Source organism: Coregonus lavaretus (genome assembly GCF_964263955.1).
Source record: "Coregonus lavaretus genome assembly, chromosome: 3".
NCBI classification, from domain to species: Eukaryota; Metazoa; Chordata; class Actinopteri; order Salmoniformes; family Salmonidae; genus Coregonus; species Coregonus lavaretus.
The window spans coordinates 25,666,913-25,691,498 of NC_139990.1; the positions used below are offsets into that span (position 1 = coordinate 25,666,913).

Below are 24,586 nucleotides of genomic sequence, written 5' to 3' on the forward strand. Positions count from 1 at the left end.
TCAGTTTTTCTGCCTGGCTGTTTATTGATCAATAAATGTCATTGATTCATTGGTTCACTCACCTGGTTTTCCAGGTCTGACTCAGTCCCTGATTAGAAGAGAATGAAAACTAGCAGTGATTTATCCTAATCTGCATCATATGATAATGACAAAATAAACAGTGTAGAGATTATCCCCCTTTTTAAGAAGCATTTTATTCAAACATTTACATTTGACATTTTAGTCATCAGACGCTGTTAACCAGAGCAATTTACAGGAGCAATACGGGTTAAGTGCCTTGCTCAAGGGCACAGACAGATTTTTACCTAGTAGGCTACTGGCCCAACACTCTTAACCACCAGCCGACCTGCCACCCATCACCTTTCATACAGGTCATCAAAATATATATTACTTCTTCTTAAGCCCATATACAAAATGATATTGTTTCACTTCAGATCATTTGCTGTTTAGAACATAATATCTTCCTGCAAACATTATTAGAAGACTCAGTATGACACTTTCATTCAAATTTTGTGGACTTTATTGAAAAGTGTAAGAACATTATTACAGAATGCATGAATTTGGTCTCTAATTTGTCTTGTTTGGCTGGTTGATTATGTATCTCTTAAATGGATCACATTTACTATCCTGTTTTCTGGACTTGCATTAGATTTGGTAGATCATTGATCTATGTGTAGAGCGTCCATAATGTACAAAGCACAAACACTTGCAATAAAATAATTGTTCAACTTGCCCCATCACCAACTTATTTCTACAGAACCTACTAGCCAAAAAATATCAGAAATCAAAGTATCATAAAAGCTAAAAAACTAGAACAATAAAGCCACTTTCAGTTAAAGAGAAAAATGTACAAATGGAACATGTGGATAGGCCTTGTCTGGTTTATGGCCATGCAATTAAACAAGTTAAAGTGTGAGCAAAGTTATAACATAACAATTACTGTATGTTATACCACTAAAACCTACACATATGTTCAGCTACACTACACATTGAAACAAAATAGTTATGTTTTTCCAGTTTACAGCAATATCTTTTAAATGTGGTTGTTTTGATGGCTTCACTTAAGGGAAAATCAAGCTAATTTAAGTTTTATTTGTAGAATAATCTAAGTTAAAATCTTAATTTAGCATCTCACAACAATCTAACCCTTTCCAGAAAGACACTTTCATGGTGTTCCATTGATTCTAATATACCTATAAGAATGAGATAACCTCACACAGTGGCAATATTACATTATATAATTAAACAAAATTACAGCACAACTTTTAAAAAGCCAAACCATAGATTCAATTAAAGTAAAACTGTTAAAATGAAAATCACCAAATAATATTTTTGACAGCAGAGTTTTTTGTTGATATACAGATCTGTGTTTATAGTGTATGTGTCACAGGAGGCTGCTGAGGGGAGGACAGCTCATAATAATGGCCGGAACTGAGAAAATCGAATGGCATTAAACACATGGAAACCATGTGTTTGATGTATTTGGTACCATTCCACTCAAGCCATTACCACAAGCCTGCTCTCCTCAATTAAGGTGGCACCAACCTCCTGTGGTGTGTGTGTGTGTGTGTAAGAGACAGGTGTGTGTGAGACTGATGTGTGTGTAAGTATACTACGTGTGTTATGTTCTTGAGAAGTTCAACGTTTGTTGTTTCCATTTTGCCTGTCCTCTTCAGCTCCTTCCTAAAACACATAAGAGAGAGAGGTTACACGCACATAAACACACTATAGACAGTAAGACTGTGTACCAGTGTGGTTATTGTATCAGTTTGCGCATTAATATGAGGACACCTTAAGTGACTTACTCTGATGTTACAGAAGTGCAGAGAGGTCTCTCAAATCTTCTGGGCACCTTTCCCAGAGTTGTCAGAGTCAGTGTCGGAAGCTAAAACAGAAATGAAACCCCAATGTTAGAAAAAAAAGACTGATTGAAATATAATCAATGAGTTCAGGTTAATTCACAAGTTCCTAATGCATGGTTCACAGTAATTGCAGCCTTCCATATTAACTAAGTCGCTACATCAATTGACATCTAAGTTTGAACCAGCATCAGAAGTTTCAATGAAAAGAGACACCGCCACACTCTAAAATGGATATCATACAGTCCAACACAAAAAAAACAGTAATCTTTTCAGAATAGAGAACAACATGAAGGTTGGCACTTACTGCTGGTCTGAACAAAGCCTGAAACACAGAGATGAAAGTGAAGTTACTATTGACTCTGAAAGCTTGGTTTGGTGGAATATTACAAGAGAACATCAGTTTGAGAGTATTCTGAATCCTGTATTTCTACTGCATATCCTACTGCAGACATCACATATACAGTAAGTGACAACATTACTCTTTATTTACGTGAATATGATTAAATCAAACATACTTCTACCATCACTAACTACAACACATGATTGTAAACCAGTACTATGACTTGACTACTACTTCTAAACTACTAACTAAAACACTGCTGATAATATCTAAGATGACAGTGTAGCCTACATATGAATATAGAGAGGTCTTTCTCTCCTCACTCACCTTTCTTGCTCTTCTTCTTCCAAATGACGACCCCAACAACAACAGCGATGACCAGGAGGAGAGCTACCACCCCTCCAATGATGGGGACAAAGTTGATGGTTGGGTCTTCTGTAATCATCAGAACAGAGCATTCAGACAATAGTACTAGATGGTACATTTAGTCAAAAATGAACTCTAAGCAGCATCCCTGTCAATGTCAATAAAAGTTCAGGAGGTCAAGGAGAACATAAAGTCAGAAAGGTAGTGTTACTGAGCAGATGACTGAACTTAGAAATGAGGAATGTTGGGCACATTGAGCAGGAGGGTTGAGTATAGTGTGTATTTGAATCTCTCCCTCTTACCCCAGTTGGTCTTGATCTCAGCCTCAGTCAGAACCTTGATAACGTCGTCCTTGATACCAGTGACCTGAACGACACACTGATACTTGTTGTTCTTCCACTCCTCAGGCGTTACTGTCAGGTGGGAGCTTTTCTGGAAGGTTCCGTCATCGTTTTGGAGGATTTCTCCATGCTCCACATCTTCATGCTGATCTTGTCCGTCTTTCTGCCAGAACACCATGACTCCACTGGAGTAGAAACCTGTAGCGTGGCAGGTCACTCGAGAGGAGGGGGTCTTCTGGAGCAGAGACACTGAGGGAAGGACTGGAGAGAGAGGGTGGGGGTTGAGAGGAGGTTGAGAAGTAAATAGAAGGGGATGGAAGGAAAGAGAGAGTGCATATTGTAGGAATAGACAGACACAGAGAAAGAGTTGGGAGAGAAAATGACAGAGCATGATAGAAGAGAGAAAAATAACAATGTCATGTGACTTCAATACAACGCATTGTAAAATTTACATTTACATTTTAGTCATTTAGCAGACGCTCTTATCCAGAGCGACTTACAGTTAGTGAGTGCATACATTATTATTAATTTTTTTCATACTGACCCCCCGTGGGAATCAAACCCACAACCCTAGCGTTGCAAACGCCATGCTCTACCAACTGAGCTACATTCCTTGATATCCCTTAGTGCAATATCACATCATCACTGCTGTTTTAATGGATCTACTACGTCATATAGAGTGTCTATGTACCTGTCCTCTTCAGAGTGCTCTTCCCATAGTCCAGATACTTCTTCAGCCACTCCATGCACTCCTGGGTGTAGTAGTGTTTCTCCTGCTCATTGAAAGCCTTGTCACTGTCCCACTTGTGTTTGGTGATAAGTGCCTGTGGTGTTGGAGCGATCCATGTCAATGTGTTCAGGTCCAATGCTATGAAATCCTCTCCATCATATCCAAACTGCTCAAACCCCTCTGTGACTCCAGTCTCATCATCCCACTCACAGCCGTACATCCTCTGAAAAATGTGCACACCTGAGAGAAAGAGAAAGAGAGAGAATGATGAACTCTATCTGTTTCAGTCTGCCAGTGGGATCTCTATCATCATGTATTAGTTGTTCAACCAGACCGGAATAAAACAGAGAGATCAGCTCAGACCTCTACAGTGTGATGATGACGTCACACCTTCACCACAGAGACAGAGAGAGTTGATGAGGAGACTCAGAGAGTGGATCTATTCTACACCAGCTGATGTTGGCTTGGTTCTATCTACTGTGTTGAAGATACACATTGTGTTCAGTACAGTAGTGTTACTCTAACAAATGAATGTTGTAGAAGACTGTAGTTTTCAGTGAGGTGTGTCAATGAATAAAACACTGTTGATAAATGAATACTGTCCTCTAGTGATGATGTCAGAGATAAATAGAGGAAGTGAGAGAGGATCCTCTGTTCAGTCAGGAACAACAGGAGAGAGAGATGGAGAGGCTAACATGAAGAAGATTATCTGTTACAAATTCCCCGCCAGTGATGGTTATCAGCACCTCACAACCTTGAGCTGCACACTCCACTCCCCATCCCCCAGGACCGGAGCCTGAGAGTCTAGATGGTACCATAAACCTGCCTCTCAAACTCTCTCTGACCTGAATGACCTGTGCCCTGATAGGTTGCTAGGGAGGTTACTAGGGGGCTGGACATCTGCCTATCCTCTTGACGCTGCAGGTCACACAACACTTGCAGTCTCCCACAAGCAGTGGCTGAGAGCAACATCTCTGTCTCTGCCCATCAACAACTCCACTCACTCATATCTCTGGACTTGTGGGATGGGGTGCGTGCCCAAAGTGAGTTGTGTGACGTGTATATTGTTCTTCATAGTTAGTTACTACTATTGTCTATTGCATGTTGCCCCTCTGAGTTTACTGTGTGGTGTAATACTCTGCAGGTGGCGTATGCAATCTATACAGTCATTACTGCTATATTCTGTAAGATTCTGTATCTGTGCCTTTGTGCCCTGGTGTACTCATTGGGTATGTGTGTATTCATTACCTCTGTTTCTGTCCGTTACAGAACAACTACCATTAATCTACCTTTCCCACATTTCATCCCCATGTTCATCTTCTGCTGTGTGTGAATAAAGGTCCTGTGTGTGTTAACTCCTGAGCTGCTTTATTCCCCTCTAACCGGGGGCGGAGTCAGTGAGTCACAACCAGTAAAATACGTAGAGCAGGGTCTCTCTCTTTCATTATCTCTCAATAATGTCAGTCTACTGGAGCTATACGTGTGTGTGTGTGTGTGTGTGTGATCCCCAGATCCTGAGGGTGACAGGTGAGTGTGTGTGAGTGTGTAGAGAGTTCCCCTGAGAGGCCTGATCAGCTCCAGCAGCAGAACCCACAGGGAGTCACTGGGAGCTTTGGTCCATTAGAGCAGAGAAGACCAAACCCACATCATCATCATCATCATCACCATCATCATCATCATGTTCTGCTCCTCTGCTTCTCTCTCCTGTCCCATCAGATCAGAGAGACACTCAGGGAGGCTGAGGAGACTACAGATCTACTGTGGGAGACATACAGTGGTTCCTCAATTAAAGGTTTTGAGCTTATGCTCTTGTGGTAGATGGTGGCAGATTGTGGTAAATTGCGTCATTCCGCCACACTATCACAAGGGGGAGTTTAGAACGCTGATTATGCTTTTGGTTTCTCTCCCTCGAGAAACAGAATGTAAGAATTCTAAATAACAAACAGGCTGATAGCCCCTCTATATAGAGTTTCTGAAACATGGAGTCCTTCTTTGCTGATGTGAAGAAGAAACTGAATGAAAGAGTCCAGCGAGGACAGGGAGGGGAAAAGGTTGCCCATATTTTCAAGACCTCAGCTACTTCCTGTATTTATGAAATGTACTACTTTATTTAGGCAATTTAATATATTTGTTTAGGCTTGGCCTATTTAGTAGGCTATCTTTCAGCATAAAGCTATATTTGTCAGCATAAAGCTGAGTGACTCACTCATTCGTGGCTTTGGATCAAAATAAATAAGTACCAACATTCTTTCTGATCGTCTTTAATAAAGAAATGTTTTGACCAAGTTAATCTGCTCATGTTGTGTGTGTTCAATTATTTGTGACATTGTGGTTACAATGAAGAATGTAAATGAACGCATCAGTCTCTGCCACATGGTCTCAAACAGCACCATTTTGTTTCTCTCTGTCGCCCACGCACTTTCAACATTTGGATAATAAAGCATTTCAAGGTTGACATGATTTTCAGTTTTTAAGTATACGATTTTTCAAGATGATTGACGAGAAAAGTATCGTCCAACCCATTGGGTATCTCACTGCACCCTTGAAATATGCAGACAGACGGATTAAAAGTTAATTTCCATTGTAATACTTCTGACAGCCACATTTCTAACTCTACCCATAACTTTTTGATTTTCTAACATTCCCAGAAGGCATGGATTATTATAACCTGATGAAAAATGAACCTGGTAATCTAATTTAATTTACCACAGGTCTAAGACCTATGGGTTTAACCTTCTGAATGAATGATTATATTGAAGATAGAAGCCGCCTCTTAATGACTTCCGAGAGCTGATCAGTTACCCAACAAAATAACATCAATTTATTTAGCCTAATTGTTTTTATGACTACAGACAGTAGGCTAATATTCCTCTTTTCCTGCATTAATTAATTTGTCTGCATGTCTATTCAACATTTGCCTAAAAAGAAACCATGCCATGAATTAAGAACGAGATATAATTTTTTTCACAATGCAATGCGGCACATTGACAACTTAAATCGCTTCAAAGAGCCTTCTAATATTAGACAACAAATAAATATACTCCAACAATAACTTGGACAGTAGGCCTCTTGAAGCGATAGAGGAAATCAACAAGATCCACAAGTACAAGTATTCTTTCACAATAGCTGGCCTTATGTTATCTGAAGTTTTGAGCTGCATTATCCGACTCCGTGGTGGATAACATCCACTCTTGGTTTATGTAATGGCCTGTAAGGCACAAGTATCCTATTTTTCAAAAATAGTCAGTCCACATGTCATAATTGCGCCATTGTATTTACCCAAGTTCTCTCTCAACACCGGGAACACCTGGCACCAGATTGTTTTTGCCTGATGCAGGACTCTAGCGTGATAGGAGAGACTGACTGAAAAATTCACACCTCCATTCATTTCCAAAAGGATAGTGTAATAGTTTGGCTAGCTGTGAAAAATCACCCAATTTGTGCCACAGTTTAGACTACAGATAGATGCTGTCATGATAGTTAAGTCCTATTGTAAAGTGTGGCCTTATGGCCAAAAAATGGCAAACTTGCAATGTATTCAAGGCTTAAGTACTCTAAAGTTATACATTTCTAACTCAATATCACAGATCAGATTTGCCCTAACAAAAATAATGATTGAAAGGAAATGAGCTGTAGCGAGAGGAGAGAGACTGCATGCTAAAGACAATCAGAAAGAATGTGTCTTTAACTCTGCATTATAAAATAACTTATTTTGAACGAAAGCCAGGAATGAGTGAGTCACTCAGCCCTATGCTTCTGTTCCTGCCTCTGCTGCCTATTTGAGTGTTTGTTTAATATCCTACTGATTCTGTGATCACTAAGCCTCATGCAACTGCAACATGTCGGATAAAGCAATTCCACAAATCCGGCTGTTTTTAAACCTTGCTATGCTGTATTAAAGTCTTTACGATGTTATTTTCCATTAGAACAGACTCTCTGGTATTACTTCTACATTATTTAGTATTGTTTACACTGTTCCAAACTGGCAGATACATTATATTGTAATCTAACAGCACCTGTTTGTCATGCAACAGTATCTCTTGCGCTTTTGACAATGATTTTACATGAGGCCTAATTCACATGATATGCCTAAAATACTTATATCCACTAGGCTAATAAATAATCACATTTTTCCTTTCGATTATTTAATTAACGTATATCATGTTATTTGAAGTTCTCCCTTTGGAGCACGTGCAAAAGCGATTTGGAGTTGTTGAACGGGAGTGACTAAATGTATTACAATTGAATTTGAAAGAACTGAATGATGAGGATGAAGAAGAAGAGAGTGATTGAATTTAGAACAATAGTGTAAGAATTGCTCTTCCTCTGTCCCGCGCGGACACTCAAAAAAAGACGTATTTTTTCCTTTCTACTTTGTCAGAAGAAGCTGTAACTGGACTGTGTAACACAGGCATCTGACGAGAGTGTTTGCGAATAGCACTGTCCGTGACCGTAATCCCCAAGTCTAATAGTATTTTTGAAATATCTCCAGTAGATTTTCCGTTCCTCCTGAAAGCCCTAATCCGCTCACTTAACTGAATAGAGATCCTGGTGATGGTGCTACAGTATGTGCTACTGCATAATCAAAGTGAGGGCAGTGGGAGATCTGCTGTATACTGATGGCCTATTGTAACCTGGAGTCACACCTTTCCAGTACTCCATTCAAAAATGATCTGTTTATCTCAGAATTGTTTCATTGCGACTAAAGAGAACAGACAGAATGGACATAGTTTTCAGCAAGCCAGCTTCTTTCTATGGTGCTACCCGTTCCAGGGTTAGGACTGTAACCACCAGAGGACTTGAAAATGAGCCGGAGCTGAGAGGATCACCAAACCTAAAGGTATTTTGGTTTCAGTGCATTTTCTTAAAAAATAAATAAATACATACATCCATAGCCTATCAATGTGTAGGCATACTGTGTAATAAAATAGATAACTGTGCACTCCATTTGTGGAGATCAGTTGACAAAGGGCCGGACAACGGGCCGCACCGAAAAAACGCATGGTTCCCAAGAAAGAGGTGAGTTTTGCTAGATTCTTAAAATGTGTTTCTGTACGCAGCATTTGTGTGAAGGAGTCACTTGTAATTCATAATGTACGGGCGACAGCTGATGCATTGGTCCAGAGCCAGGCGGCATTGGTGGAGAGTCAGGCGGAGAATGACGCGTTGAAGGGGACGAGGAACGAGATAGTCACAATCCATGCCAGGCTCACCTGTGGCTCTGGGACTCCACCTCCAACAGGCAGAGGCAACAATCCATCCACCCATGATGGACTATTAGCAGGACAATAGACTCTTGCCAAGTTTATTTTTATTTGTAGGGACTTTAATTGTATTAATGGATGTTTAATGGATGTTTGCATACTAATGATAATGACATGAAGAAGGAGATCAAGGAAGGTAGGAGGAGCTAGCTCTGCCTGCTTATTACAGTATGTGATTCATCTTTTTCCTGACCATTTCGAACAGTGTAAACACAACAAATACAATAATCATTTACAAACAAATTATAATCAATCCCATGTAGTCTGTTCTAACAAAAAAAGGTTTTAAAGTCTTTAGTACAGCCATTAATTCCTAAATTCAATTGCTTTAGCTGACATGTTGCAGTATATTTATTTATCTTCTCTGTGCTGGAGTTCTTTTAAGAACTTGATGGTATGGCAATAGCCTAATGAACTGGACATTAACTTGAATCTTCTCTCTTCATTTTACCAACAAACAAAATCACTAAAAGTCTGGTATAGTCCCATGTAGCTCAGTTGGTAGAGCATGGTGCTTGCAACGCCAGGGTTGTGTGTTCGATTCCCATGGGGGACAAGTATGAAAATGTATGCACTCACTACTGTTGGTTAAATTACTAAAATGTATTTCATAATGTTTTTTATTATTGCCAGTATAATTTAGCAGCTTTGACATGCATCATCCAAACAGCGGCTGAAGGCCAAATGCGATCTAATGCCGACGTCTCGGCGACATCTTGCCAATGTGCAAACGCTCTCCATACTACATCAGCCCCATGTATCATGTATACATCAGGCAGACGTCGGCGAGATGTATGTGTGCTGTCTGGGGTGATGACATGCACAAATCCATGAATGATTGATTGATATATATTGAAGTAGGCCTTTAGGCCAATAGGTACGTTCGGTTAAGACAGCTGCAGTAAACAGGACTCTTAGTCCTACAGCTCCATGTCATTTCAATAAAAACCTTCAACCCACCTGTCCCTGAATTGACCCAAATATGTGTATTTTACACTCTAGCAATAGGCCTACATTAAGATAAATATCATAAAAGACAAAACATGATACTAAGACAGTTTATTTCAAAATAACAGAATAGCATGTTTTAAAGATGTATTTCTCTGTGCTATAGTAGCTGAGGCTATGGTTGCTTCATGTCAAGGAAATTCATTAAGTTGTTATGCTCTTTCAGATAGGGTATAGAAATCAAAACGTCTGGCCTGCATGGACCTCTGTAGGATTATTTGGGAAAGTAAGCAAGCTTCATAAAGACGCCCTCAAAGATGCCCGCTGGTGGTTTCAAAGAGCATTAACGGCAACAATGGCTGACAGTAAAATACTATGATGTCATGTACTGTAACATGCTGTACCATACCCCAGCATCCTGCAAGCTGTGTTGCAGTATGATGCAACTTTTAAATGAGGAACCACTGTAGGGGGAGCACACAGCTGGGCCCTATGGATAACACACACACACGCATTCACACACACGCACACACACACACACACACACAGTAAATCAGCGGCTCCATCTGTCCTCCAGATTCCGTCTGCCAGTGGGATCTCCATCATCATGTATTAGTTGTTCAACCAGACTGGAATAAAACAGAGAGATCAGCTCAGACCTCTACAGTGTGATGATGACGTCACACCTTCACCACAGAGACAGAGAGAGTTGATGAGGAGACTCAGAGAGTGTGGATCTATTCTACACCAGCTGATGTTGGCTTGGTTCTATCTACTGTGTTGAAGATACACATTGTGTTCAGTACAGTAGTGTTACTCTAACAAATGGATGTGGTAGAAGACTGTAGTTTTCAGTGAGGTGTGTCAATGAATTAAACACTGTTGATAAATGAAGACTCTCCTCTAGTGATGATGTCAGAGATAAATAGAGGAAGTGAGAGAGGATCCTCTGTTCAGTCAGGAACAACAGGAGAGAGAGATGGAGAGACTAACATGAGGAAGATTATCTCTCAATAATGTCAGCCTACTGGAGCTATACGTGTGTGTGATCCCCAGATCTCCTTATTTCTCTGCTGCCTCCACCAGATTGTTCTCAACACCAATATGCTGGTTAACTTCACTATTATGCACATAGCAACATATAGGGAAAGGCGCCAATTCAACAGTGCACTGAAGATTACGTTTCAGAACCGCGGACAGCGACCGCTATCCAACGCAGGAGAAAGCGCATTTGTTATAAAACAATACTATATAAAACAATACTATATTTATTAGTGTTGCACCATTATTCTTAGATAATAGAAACATATACAATTTCAGTAGCATGTCTTTGATGGACTGTGCCATCCCCCAATGGATTAGTCTACTGAGACAGGAGCCAATCAGACAGGTGGTGTGTGCACCGTGAAATAACAAACAATTTGCTACTGCTCCACTAAAGTAATCTCGGTCGACCAACAGCCTATCGACCAAACAATCGACCAGTCGACTAAATGGGGTCATCCCTATGAATGGGAACTTCACCCAAAAAGAGTAATGTTTGGGAAAGCTGATTCTTGTAGATGTGTTATGGACAGCTCTCTCCTGTGCCAGTGACTGTTCATAGGAAATCGCCACTACAAAAGTAAGAACTTAACTCTCGTTGGAAATTGGACTAATGGATCTTTGCATGCAGCATGTCGGATTATTGGAATCACTCGTGCTATGCCCATGACAACGAACAAGGATTGTGGCAAACATTTCCCGACGAAACGAGAAGAATCCAGGAGCAAAATCTCCCGCGCCATTGATCATCAAAGGACATTGGTATGTGCCCTTCACTCTTGTGCCGCTCGATGCAAGTTGAACACTGTTTTGTAAATTGTAGCATTGTGGAATAGGAATTGGAGTCTGTGTTTCATAGGGAAATGCTATCCAATATGTTGATGCTTCATTTTAAACATTAGAACAGAGTATTGACCTCTGTATTATCTTAGCATTGGAGAAAAGGCAAAGAGTGGCGTCCTGTTATTGAATAAACATTCTGGTGAATGGGCTGCGTGAGATGAAGATGGATTGTAAAGGAAGAGGAGAACAACGTTCTCTCCCAGAACAACTGCTCTGATAAAATGTTTACTGAAGATATTCACAGAACATTTAAGAAATTGACAGATGTATATATATATATGGAAATAATGAAAAAAGACTCAAATTGTGGACTGTATGAAACACGGTCTGTCTGACTATGTACAGCAGGGTCATATTGGGGCCGGCGTGGAGTTGCTGATTGGCAGCGATGCTCCACAGGCCATCGCCCCTGCTGATGACGACAGTGTTGGAGATGGACCCCACACCGCTGGGACCCGATTGGTGTGGGTCTGGCCGTCCCTTAGGAGAAGGTGGTGACAACCCAGGACAGATTGGCTGCCCTGCTGTTACTGCCCACCCCATTTACACGAGACACAGGCAGGAACGGCACACTGGGTGCTACAGGATGCTGCCTTGGACGACCCATCAAGCTACAACAGAACTCACCTTGTTATAGGCTGAGCTGGGGCTAAGAGCTAGCAACCTCTGGCCCTAAAGATCATCCCTCCAAGAAGACACATACACACATACATTGTTGGCTCCTTTTTTTGCATTTGTATAATTCTTTCTTGCCTAAGTCAGAGAACAATTAGGGGCGGGTGTGTAGGAGCCGTTATAGCCTGTTTATGTGTTGTGTGTATGTTGTCTGTCAAGGGTCATTTTAACTTGTTTTGTACACTAGAGGGCACTATATGTTGGGGTCATGGGTCACTGGTCAAGTGTGTGTGTGTTAGGGGTGGGCGGTATACCGGTATGAATGTGAATACCGGTATGACGTTGTGCCATGATATGGATTTTGCCATATTGTGCATATCATTATAAATTAATGTATGAAATAAGGCGGGGGGGTTTTCGTTCAAAATGTCTGTCGAGTGATACAGCCTATTGGGCTAGTTCAAATTGTTTACTTTACTAGAAACATAGCCTTTTTTTAGCAAAGAAAAAAACTAGAAGCATGGAAGTTACACACGTTACAGGACGAGGAAGAATTGGTTCGAAAAAAAGGGGGCCTCCTCTGTCGTTTGGAACTGGTTTGGCTTTAAGATATCCAACCTCGACCAACAAACAGTACTGTGTAATTTGTGTTGACGCATTGTGCTAGCCAAAGGCAAACAGTACTGTGTAGGTTGTGGAGACGCATTGTGCCAGCCAAAGGCAAACAGTACTGTGTAGGTTGTGTTGACGCATTGTGCTAGCCAAAGGCAAACAGTACTGTGTAATTTGTGTTGACGCATTGTGCTAGCCAAAGGCAAACAGTACTGTGTAATTTGTGTTGACGCATTGTGCTAGCTAAAGGTGGAAACACCAGCAATCTTTTTCACCACCTGAAAACCCTGCATGTGCGCGAATATGAAGAATCTACCAGAATGCGTGCAACAAACCCCCAGAGCAGCGGAGCAAGTCACAAGACATCTTCAAGCCAGACCCGCACTCAGCTGTCACTCAAGGCATCATTCGTTAGTGGTACTCCCTATGACAAGAAGAGCAAGAAGTGGAATGAGATAACGAGTGCAATTACGTATCACATAGCGAAAGACATGGAACCAATTCAAACTGTGGAGAAAGACGGTTTCAGAAAGTTGATTCGAACTCTAGACCCAAGATACGAGATCCCGAGCCGTAAATACTTCAGCAAAACATGTCTGCCAGAACTATACACAGAATGTCGGGACAGAGTTGCCAACGAAATCCGTAACGCTGCATTCTTCTCTACCACTGCCGACTTATGGTCAAGCCAGACCACAGAGCCATACATTAGCCTCACGATTCATTTCATTGACGACAACTGGAAGCTGCAAAGCAAATGCCTTCAGATCTCTTATTTCCCAGATGACCACACCAGAGAAATAATTGCATCTGGGCTGAGGGAGGCACTTTCATCCTGGGGCTTGAAAGAGTCGCGTCAAGTATGTATGACTACCGACAGCGGATCGAACATGGTCAAAGCATTGGAGCTGAACAAATGGACAAGACAAGGGTGTTTCGACACAGGCTACACATTGCTATTGGTAAGTTTCAACGTCCAAAACACACAGAGCTAGGTAGAAAAATAACCTCACTTAAAAACCGCAACTTAAAATGCAGAATAACTATTGTATTCCTCATCTCCTCTGTTTAAAGTTAGACCTGACTACACTGCCTGATCCTTCTTATACGTTAAGCCGGATATATACAGCTATGCAAATCTAGAATATTTTAATTTGTAAATGTGTGCAATATCCAAACATTACATGGATTACATTGCTTTTATTTATAATTGATACATTAGCCTATGGTTTCAATATATTAATCTATCCTCTCTCTTTCAATAATAGCCTACCCAATAAATGATCCCGTTTTCTAAAGCAACATAGCTCTCTTAATCACAACAGTTGTTTGTAAAGCTATAGATGGATTACATTTGTAATCATGTCCAGTGTCCATGCTGTAAATTGTTGTAATTACAGCAGATGCTATGTTATTTCTATTGAATAATTGTGATTCATATGTAATTATTTTTCACCTTTTTATTTTGCAGAGAGGAGTGTCCAAAACGAACCTCGAGTTTCCCGGGCCACAGGAGTGTGCAAGAAAGTGGTCAGCACATTTTCCTATAGTTGGAAGAAGCAGAAGGCCCTGACAAGTGCATAGGATAAACTGAGCCTGCCCCTCCACAAGCTCATCACGGAATCCCCGACAAGGTGGGGATCTCGACTGCAGATGATGGAAAGAGTCCTGGAGCAGGAAAAGGCCATCACACAAGTCCTGGCAGCAGACAAAAAAACACGTCACCTTGCACCCTCCTGGCAAGACATTGAGGTCTTTGAATCTATCACGGCAGCACTTAAGCCCCTCCAGGATTCCACAGATGCCCTGTCAGGAGAGACATACGTGAGTGTGTCCTATCTGAAGCCGGTCCTCCATTTGTTCAAGACGGAGGTTCTGAAATCAAATGAGGGCGAAGCCAAACTGACCGGAGAGATTAAGATGAGGGACCTCAATTACCTGAATGACAAATACACCGACCCTGAAACAGATGAGCTGCTCACCATGGCTACCTTTCTGGACCCAAGGTTCAAGACCACCTACATGACCACTGAGAAGCTGGTGGATGTGAAGGTGAGAGCTGCCTCCGAGACAGAAGCCCTCCTGGTAGGGAACACAGCCGTGGGAGACTTCTCTTTTGAAGAGGACCAGAGTGAGAGAGAGAAAGAAGCTGCCACTGCTCCACAATCAGCAAAGAAGTCCAAGAAGAGCCTTGGGAGCTTCTTTAAGAAAACCAGTAGTGCACCTGCCTTAAGAACCCAGAGACAGGTCACCGAGCAAGAGCTGGACAGCTACACTCTGATGATGGCAGCAGACAGTGAGGCTGATCCTTTGGAGTGGTGGCGAGTTCACGCATCCAACTTCCCACAATTGAGTTGTCTGACAAAGAAATACTTATGCATCCCTGCCACAAGTTCGCCCTCTGAGAGAGCATTTAGCACTGGGGGGGCAATGTGGCCACATGCCACAGGGCAACTTTGAAGCCAGAAACTGTCAATAGACTGGTGTTCCTGGCACGGAACTTGTGAAGAGGGAGGCAGTGAATTGTTACATGCTGAACTGAGAAACATACAGACTGTCTGGTTAATGCTTGAAGTTCATTTGAAAAGGTTTACAACTTGAATTGATAATGACCAGTGTTATGCTGAAAAAAGACTGCAGTTCTTATATTTGGCAGGAAAAAGTTTTCATCCTGACTACTTTAAATATATTTTTATAAAATGTTACTGCATATTTATTTAACTCATATACCTTTGTTTATGTTTGCACAGGTTTACCACAGAACTAAAACAAATAATAATGTAAAAAATGTGCAATGCCCCCTTTATGTTTCTATAAGGTTAAAAGCAATATTTAGTCATTTATTACTTAAGGGCTCATAAAATGTTAAAACATTTTTCTTTTACAGTATATCGTGATATTATATCGTTATCGTCTGGACAGTGGAAAATATTGTGATATTAATTTTTTTTCATATCGCCCACACCTAGTGTGTGTGTATATCGCTAGCACAGGTGACCAGGAAGGGTTAGCACAGGTGACCAGGAAGGGTTAGCACAGGTGACCAGGAAGGGTTAGCACAGGTGACCAGGAAGGGTTAGCACAGGTGAGAGGAGAGGGCATACAGTTCTTACTGTATCACAGATACAGCTTATAGAATGCATCTCTCTGCACCTTTTCTATAGGAATATGTGTATTGGAGCTATTTCTATTTTATATGCGCAATAAATGGGAACTTCACCCAAAAAGAGTAATGTTTGGGAAAGCTAATTCTTGTGGACGTGTTATGGACAGCGCTCTCCTGTGCCAGTGGCTGTTCATATGGAATCGCCACTACAATAGCAAAGACTAAAAACAGCTGCATGCATTCATGGATTGCAGTTTATTTATTGTTTAGGCTAATTATTCAAGGCTCCCTTTGTTATTTCGTTTGAAAACTAAAACGCTTGATTGCATTTCAAAGCATGAATGACTCGTCTGTGTGATGACATGAACGACTGATTGATTGATTGATACAGTAGCCTATATATTGAAATATAGGCCTAAGTAAGTTACGGTATTAAGAATAAACAGGACGTGCTCTTAGGTCTACAGCTCAATGCTGGTTATACAAGGCTACTACTATACAAAGCCTACTAATGATAATGACATTATTTATTATTATAATGATGATCATAATAATAACTTTAATAATACCAATAAGAAGGAGATCAAGAAAAAGGAGTGTATAGGAGCGAGAGCTGCGTACATATTGTGTGACAAACAGGTGCTGTTAGATTACAATATCATATTTCTGCCCGTTTGGAACAGTGTAAACAACACTAAATACATTATAAGTAATACCAGAGTCTGGTCCAACAATAGAACATAGTAAAGCCTTTATTACAGCAGAGCAAATATTAAAAACAGACGAATTTGTGAAATTGCTTTATCCGACATGTTGCAGTTACGCGAGGCTTGGAATCAGTAGGCTATTAAACAAACACTCAAACAGGCAACAAAAGCAGGATCTGTCTTATTTATATAGATATATTGATGCATTATAAAGCCAGGAACCTTTAACAGTTAAGCTGTTGATTATAGACCTAATTAAGTTGGGGTTTCCTCTCTCCTCACTTTGTTTCTGACAATTAAGGCAAGGGCTGTTTTCTCATCTCCTTACTTCTCTGCTGCCTCCGCCACATTGTTCTCAACACCAATATGCTGGTTAACTTCGCTTTTATGCACATAGCAACATATAGGGAAAGGCGCCAATTCAACGTCACATTGTAGATTACCTTTCAGAGCCGCGGACAGCGACCACTATCCAACGCGGGAGAAAGCGCATTTGTTATAAAATAATATTATTTTTATTAGTGTTGCACCATTGTTATTAGATAATAGAAACAATTTCAGTAGCATGTCTTTGATGGACTGTGCCATCCCCCAATGGATTAGTCTACTGAGACAGGAGCCAATCAGACAGGTGGTGTATGCACCGTGTAAAAAATAAACAATTTGCTACTGCTCCACTAAAGAAATCACGGTCGACCAACAGCCTAGCGACCAAACAATCGACCAGTCGACTAAATGGTGTCAGCCCTAGTAGAGAGTTCCCCTGAGAGGCCTGATCAGCTCCAGCAGCAGAACCCACAGGGAGTCACTGGGAGCTTTGGTCCATTAGAGCAGAGAAGACCAAACACACATCATCCATCATCATCACCATCACCATCATCATCATCATGTTCTGCTCCTCTGCTTCTCTCTACTGTCCCATCAGATCAGAGAGACACTCAGGGAGGCTGATGAGACTATAGATCTACTGTGGGGGACAGAGGGGGAGCACACTGCTGGACAGTGTGGATAATAATATACACACACACAGCATGAAAGCCCCACAGACCAGACTAGCGGGACTCAGTGAGGTAATGACTGATAAATTAAACTTACACAAGTATCTCAAGGAGAGATCACATAGAGATCTTCCATTCACCAACCTGCCATTCAGGTAATTGGAGAGTGACCTTACCAATGCCATACATGCATAAAGAGCTTATAGTTTGATGCCATTTACAGTAGTGGTATGGTCATAGTCATCTGTCCTTCACACACTTAAAACAGTACACAGTAGTTATAAATGGAATGCTTTGCTGGTGTCCAGGAGCAAGAACTAGGACCATCCATACAGTAAGAAACAAAGGAGTCCATGCTAGATGCTTTCTAATACTGATATCAGCTAATGATGCTGTGTGCTAACTAAGTGTTTGAAGGAAACAGAAACAGGACGGGAGGAGCAGATCTGTACATCCCTGATATTCTACATCTGTAACTTTATCACTTCTCTAATCCTGTGTAATTCTTGTCTCCTAGAATAAGGAAGTGCCTGTTTTGATAGTTTAGAAGCACAAACACAAGTGCAACTGATCAGATGAAGTAAAGATGAAGGACTTACCTCCACTTTGGTTAAAACGCTGCTTTGCAATATCGATGTTGGCTTTGAAAGCCTGCTGGGCACCCATGTAAGACCCTGTCACGCTCTCCCAGTACTGTGGCAGTGTTTCTGTTGCCCTGTTCATCCAGTCCTGTTTGGGCACCGCTCTCTGGCTGTTGCTGTCATAGTGATCCATCTGAACACCATCCACCATCCCCACACCCACAAACTCTGGGAAGTTGGGAACTTCAGATGATGCGGTGTAGAAATACTTCAGGGAGTGAGTCACTAGAGGAAAAAAAGTCAATGTTAATGTTGAATTCTGAACAGACAATTGTTTTTCAAAATCATATAAGCTAAACAGAGGTTTACATTTTCTCTGTATTCACTTTTTAGTTTCCTCCACACTGGTTGTTTATTAAATATTACTTTGAACACTTTTACTTTTTACCAAAATAGGTGTTTTTGTTATACTGCAGGATGACATTTATAAGGAAAGTTGCTATGACAGCATGTAACCCCTAGATATTACACATTTTGTGTATCAGACATGGAGAACCAAGAACGTTTTATCAAGATAATTATCTGGAATCAGTGTCTGATATATAGATGGAGACACTGAATTTTAAGAAAAGTATTCTGAAATGGAACAATGTGATATTTCTGTGGATTCATTACCTGTGATATACAATGAAAGCATGATATCCCTTCCAAATGTACAGCATGTGTTAATGTTTGAAGTGAATGTGTCAGAGAAGTACACTGATAATAACTCAAGCCCAAGAGCACTATGACTAATAGATAAGATGACACTATTTTTTGAGCACCTTTACATTTGACCTTATACTGTATTCATCCCGATAGGAACTACCAAGTGATTTATACTATTTGAATCAGCACAGACTTAACTAAAGGTAATATGGCATCAAAATATACTTTTATGACAGTCTATAAGAGGATTATATTTAATTAAGGGGAGAAAACTGCAAAAACACATATTTACATTTTCTTGATTTTTGTAGTCCAGGGGCAAAACCTGTCAATGTTCACATTACCGTGGGGTGATGCTGACATCATATTCAGAGAGGAAGGTAAATGGTCAATTCTGTTTCTCAAAGGTGGCAGAATTGACTGTTTAGCTTATTTTCTGAATATGTCAGTAGCACCCTAATGTTGTCAGTGAGCAAGCTATAGGTCTATGTGAGTAAGACTTTTAATCAGGTTAACACTCGCAAGGCCGCTAGGCCAGACGAATACCAGGGCACATTCTCAGAGCACGCGCAGACCAGCTGGCAAGTGTCTTCACAATAATTTTCAACCTCTCCTTGTCCCAGTATGTAATCCCAACATGTTTCAAGCTGACCACCATTGTCCCTGTTCCCAAGAACTCCAAGGTAACATGTCTAAATTACTATCATCCCGTAGCGCTCACATTTGTAATCATGAAGTGCTTTGAAAGGCTGATCATCAGTACATCACTGGGGCCAAGCTCCCTGCCATCCAGGACATCTATATCAGGCGATGTCTCAGTACATCACTGGGGCCAAGCTCCCTGCCATCCAGGACATCTATATCAGGCGATGTCTCAGTACATCACTGGGGCCAAGCTCCCTGCCATCCAGGACCTCTATATCAGGCGATGTCTCAGTACATCACTAGGGCCAAGCTCCCTGCCATCCAGGACCTCTATTTCAGGCGATGACTCAGTACATCACTGGGGCCAAGCTCCCTGCCATCCAGGACCTCTACATCAGGCGATGTCTCAGTACATCACTGGGGCCAAGCTCCCTGCCATCCAGGACCTCTATATCAGGCGATGTCTCAGTACATCACTGGGGCCAAGCTCCCTGCCATCCAGGACCTCTATATCAGGCGATGTCTCAGTACATCACTGGGACCAAGCTCCCTGCCATCCAGGACCTCTATATCAGGCGATGTCTCAGTACATCACTGGGACCAAGCTCCCTGCCATCCAGGACCTCTATATCAGGCGATGACTCAGTACATCACTGGGGCCAAGCTCCCTGCCATCCAGGACCTCTATATCAGGCGATGTCTCAGTACCGGAGCATCGGGTCTTTGACCAGCAGGCTCCAAGAGAGCTTCTATTCCCAAGCCATAAGACTGCTAAATAGTTAATAAAATGCTTACCCGGACTATCTGCATTGACCCTATTTTGCACTGACTCTATGCACACTCACAAGACTACTGACACACTCACTTACACTCTCACACAAACCCACACACATTCACTACATACGCATACACATAACACACACACACACACACATACCAGACCAGGAATCACTATGGTTTTAACCATGCTTTGTGGAAAGCTAAAAAAAAAGAATAGAAAAAAAGACTACTTTTGAAAACTATTTGAATACAGATCTCAGAATGTGACTACTTTTGAAAACTATTGGAATACAGATCTGAGAAAGCAACTTCTTCTACAAAATATTTGAATACAGATCCTTATTTTCTGAAACTATTGGATTGGCTGCCTTCAACTAATAGGACTCCCTAAAAACACGCCACTTTGATACAAGTGACTTTTCGTAACAGGTTAGGAGAGCATTTTCCCTAACCCTTTTCCTAACCTTAACCTAATTCTCCTAACCTGCTACGTTAATTCTCCTAACCTGCTGTTTAAGTTCTCAAAGTGGCAGGTTTTTAGGGAATCTCTTCAACTAATGACAGGGCTGTATCTGGAACTGCATGTTAAAGATATAAATAGAATGAATAGACCACACACAATCTCCTATACTACTCCACTCTATCTGACAGTCATAATTGATCTACATTTCAATCTGAACATTTTGTAAATGTCCATCCTCTTGAATGTCCATTGCCCCAGATGTACATAATCAAGTCAAACCAATTAACCAATTATATTTTGTACAGATAAGTATAAATGAGTTGTAACACTCAACTACTGTATGACTCTTTCAACATGCCACTGAAAAGGTTGAAAGCTGCAATTAATTTAATGATACCTGAAAATACTGCCGAGTAATTCAAAGCCATGTGCAAACATTGCAAACAGCAAGTTGGATACTTAGCAAAAACAACTTCAAACACCTATGTCCATCTGAGGGCAAGTGTTCTTGGTTCAAACACACACTATACCATCTTTAAAGTGATAGTTACTCAAAATACATACTAACATGATTTTTCACCTACCTTGGCTGTAGCTGATTCAAGAAAGCTGTTTTTGGATATTAATTTCCTTTCGACACTTAGCCTAATAGCAATATTTTGATACTGTTAGCATTCTCAGTAACGCTGAACATTCTTATGTCTGTGCAATAAAACTAAATTACATTTGGAGCAACATTTTATTAGCATGTTGTTAAATAATACTTTGGTAATTGCATTTTAATTGCATAGCAGTGAGCTGAGAGTGTTTGTAAGTTCTGTACACAAGAGGAATAGTGACTGTTCCTTATTCCACTTATGTAATAACTCCATTATTATGCAATTATAAAGCAATTTCCAAAGTCCCATCTAACAACAATGTTGCTATTAATCAAAGTTACTACACATGTATAAGAACTTGATGTCAACTGTTACTGTATAACCTTATGTCTCACTCATTATGAAAATATATTTGTTAGTCATTTTGAAGCTGTAAAAGTGGCCTACTCTAATGTTGAGGTGATTCCATGTCCCTCATGTAATTAATTCTAGGCTATAGGCTATATTAAAATCCATATACAAGAGCCCTCGAAACCATGTGCTTATGATGATATATTTTGACTAATTCAACTAACTGTTGTAGTTTTTTGGTTCTTCATCAAATATTTGTCAGCCATCAAATAAATATATGTTTTGGTTTTCAAAGAACTTGCGTATATTCAAAAGGTTTTCTGAGAGGTATTCAAAATACTATCAAATATTATTTGTTTTTCTGAGACCCATATTTGAATATCAAAGAAAATAGTTGCCTTTTAGTTTAAAGTAAATAAACTATATTTGACTACCTTGAGTATTTGAAAAGTTTTCAAATAAACTACAATATAAAACTAAAACACAAACACACACTTTCATGCTCATCATATATGCGGCTGCTACTCTTTTCTTTTTTCTTACTCTACTATCTATCCTGATGCCTGGTCACTTTACCCTGCCTTCATGTACATATCTACCTCAACTACCTCGTACCTCTCTGTACATTGATATGGTACTGGTACTCTCTGTATATAGACTCATTCTTGTGTATTTTATTCCTCTTGTGTTATTATTTAATATGTTCTTACCTAACTTGTCTTATTTTAATTTTAATCTAACTCTGCATCGTTGGGAAAGGGCTCGTAAGTAAGCATTTCACGGTAAAGTCTACACCTGTTGTATTCTGCGCATGTGACAAATACAATTTGTATTGATAGGCAAAGGGATGGTTACTTCTATAACAGAGTAGAGAAACTTTGTTTCTGGTATTATACTGCCACCTTGAGGATGATACTGCAAAATAACATGCCAAACTTTTTTTCCTTACAGGCCAAATTGATGTACATTCATAATATCCTGCATCTTCACCTTCATCACAAAAAGATTGGAACTGAAACGGAACATACTGCAACTTAAAAAGATTGGAATTACAGTACACATTCCCAAGCCATGATGTACCCCTCATATGCTTATTACGACTTAATATAAAACGTGATTTCATTCAAGTGAACACTTTCTCTATTACCAACCCACTTATCATCTGATCAGTTAGGTGTGGAACTGTTACATCGAGGTATTACTAGACAGGACAGGGAGAGTCTTGTAACTTAATGGACAGCACATCTTCAGGCGTGTAACGTTACTTTCCAGTGCATTATAGTATGACTACAAAAACATATAGCTATGCACAACTAAATTCAACACTATTCAACAAAAATGCACATAGTGAAACAAAAAGTATTTTGGTGGCAGACCCAACAGTGATTTTGAATATTCCAAAACTCCTAAAGAAATATACATGTATATATATATATAATTTATAATGACCATATTGCATAAATCCATTAATAATCATTTTTTCTCGGAATAAAGAACATAGACCTAGGCTGTAGTATGTCTCTACATCCAGTACGAATGAAGTTAGAGGTAGTTTTGCGAGCCAATGCTAACTAGCGTTAGCGCAATGACTATCTGTTGCCATAGACTTCCAGTCATTGGGCTAACGCTAGTTAGCAACTTCCTTCAAACTGCATGCAGACATAAAAATGATATCTACGAGTTCATCTGGCTCTGAGGAAGTAGATAAAGGACTTCATTGCCAAAATCCCGTATAATGAATTTAAGCATAACGCTAGGCCTTAAATACATTACCTACATAAACGGAAAAATATATATTTTTGTAAAATCTAAAATAAATGTATACTGACCAGCAGATGCTGTATGAAGAAGGCCTATTCCCAGCGCCAGCAAGATAAATCCCTTCATGTTGACGTTAATCAATTCCGAAGTATATTTTGTCTCCAATAACTGTATCTTTATATGAAGGTTCTCTCTAACACCGCCACTCACTTCAGCGGTAAGACACAATTATGGTGACGATCTTTCGCACCAATTTATAACGCGCTTGTATATCGTTTTTTGAGCCAATGATAATTTAGCCAGCTCAAGCATCATTAGAATCCGGTTGGAACTAAGCAGCAAAGGTTCACTTACGAAACTGAAAGTAAGGTGTGTGTTGTCAGTCAACCATTAGGACCAAAATAGTGCTCTCATTGGGCCTGGGACTGGGGGTCTAGATATTTTCACTACTAACTTTGATGGTTTATTGCAGCTCAAGATAACGTATGTCTCCAGAGAGTTTGTTCAGGTTCAAATATAGTGAGAAACTAAAGGTCTATGAATGAAAAACGTACACATTTTTTCTTTCTTCTTTTTCATTGACTATATATTAAACATTCATTTCTCATAGCAGATCTTTTTGATTACACAGTATACTTTAATTAATAATTTGACTTAAATTATGCAATCATCGATATTCCAGTGCATATAGGACATCAAAGATTTATGTCAACTTTTAACATGACCTCACATGCCCCTTGAAATGGAGTCTCTAGAGAGTGATGCAGATCAGTTCTCATGGTCAGTTAGTCATCAGCACTAGAGCTTGAGGCTCTTCTTCATCTCTGTTCTGTTAGTGCTGTATCTCTCTGTTACACTGAGATCATGTATAAAAAAAAAAAATTCACCTTTATTTAACCAGGTAAGCCAGTTGAGAACAAGT

At 40.3% G+C, this 24,586-nt stretch overlaps 1 protein-coding gene across 3 annotated transcripts; it reads right to left on the reverse strand.

Annotated features, from left to right (window-relative positions):
- Positions 1-163: 163 nt before the first annotated feature.
- Positions 164-24,015, reverse strand: LOC311126981 (class I histocompatibility antigen, F10 alpha chain-like). 3 transcript variants are annotated; one of them, XR_014613075.1, is made up of 8 exons: positions 23,733-24,015; positions 18,376-18,642; positions 3,601-3,879; positions 2,871-3,170; positions 2,526-2,637; positions 1,806-1,885; positions 292-1,683; positions 164-233 (listed from the first exon to the last, which is right to left on the reverse strand). XR_014613075.1 is itself a non-coding variant. In XM_084158710.1 (8 exons), exons 1-7 carry the CDS (start codon positions 23,788-23,790, stop codon positions 1,836-1,838), a joined length of 1,080 nt encoding a protein of 359 aa, XP_084014836.1. In that variant the 5' UTR covers positions 23,791-23,891; the 3' UTR covers positions 164-1,683; positions 1,806-1,835. The 3 variants fall into 3 exon arrangements, 1 of the variants encoding a protein (XP_084014836.1); XM_084158710.1 differs by adding an exon at positions 2,167-2,184 and having other exon boundaries at positions 164-1,683; positions 2,530-2,637; positions 23,733-23,891; XR_014613076.1 differs by having other exon boundaries at positions 164-1,683; positions 23,733-23,906.
- Between the last annotated feature and the right edge of the window lie 571 nt (positions 24,016-24,586).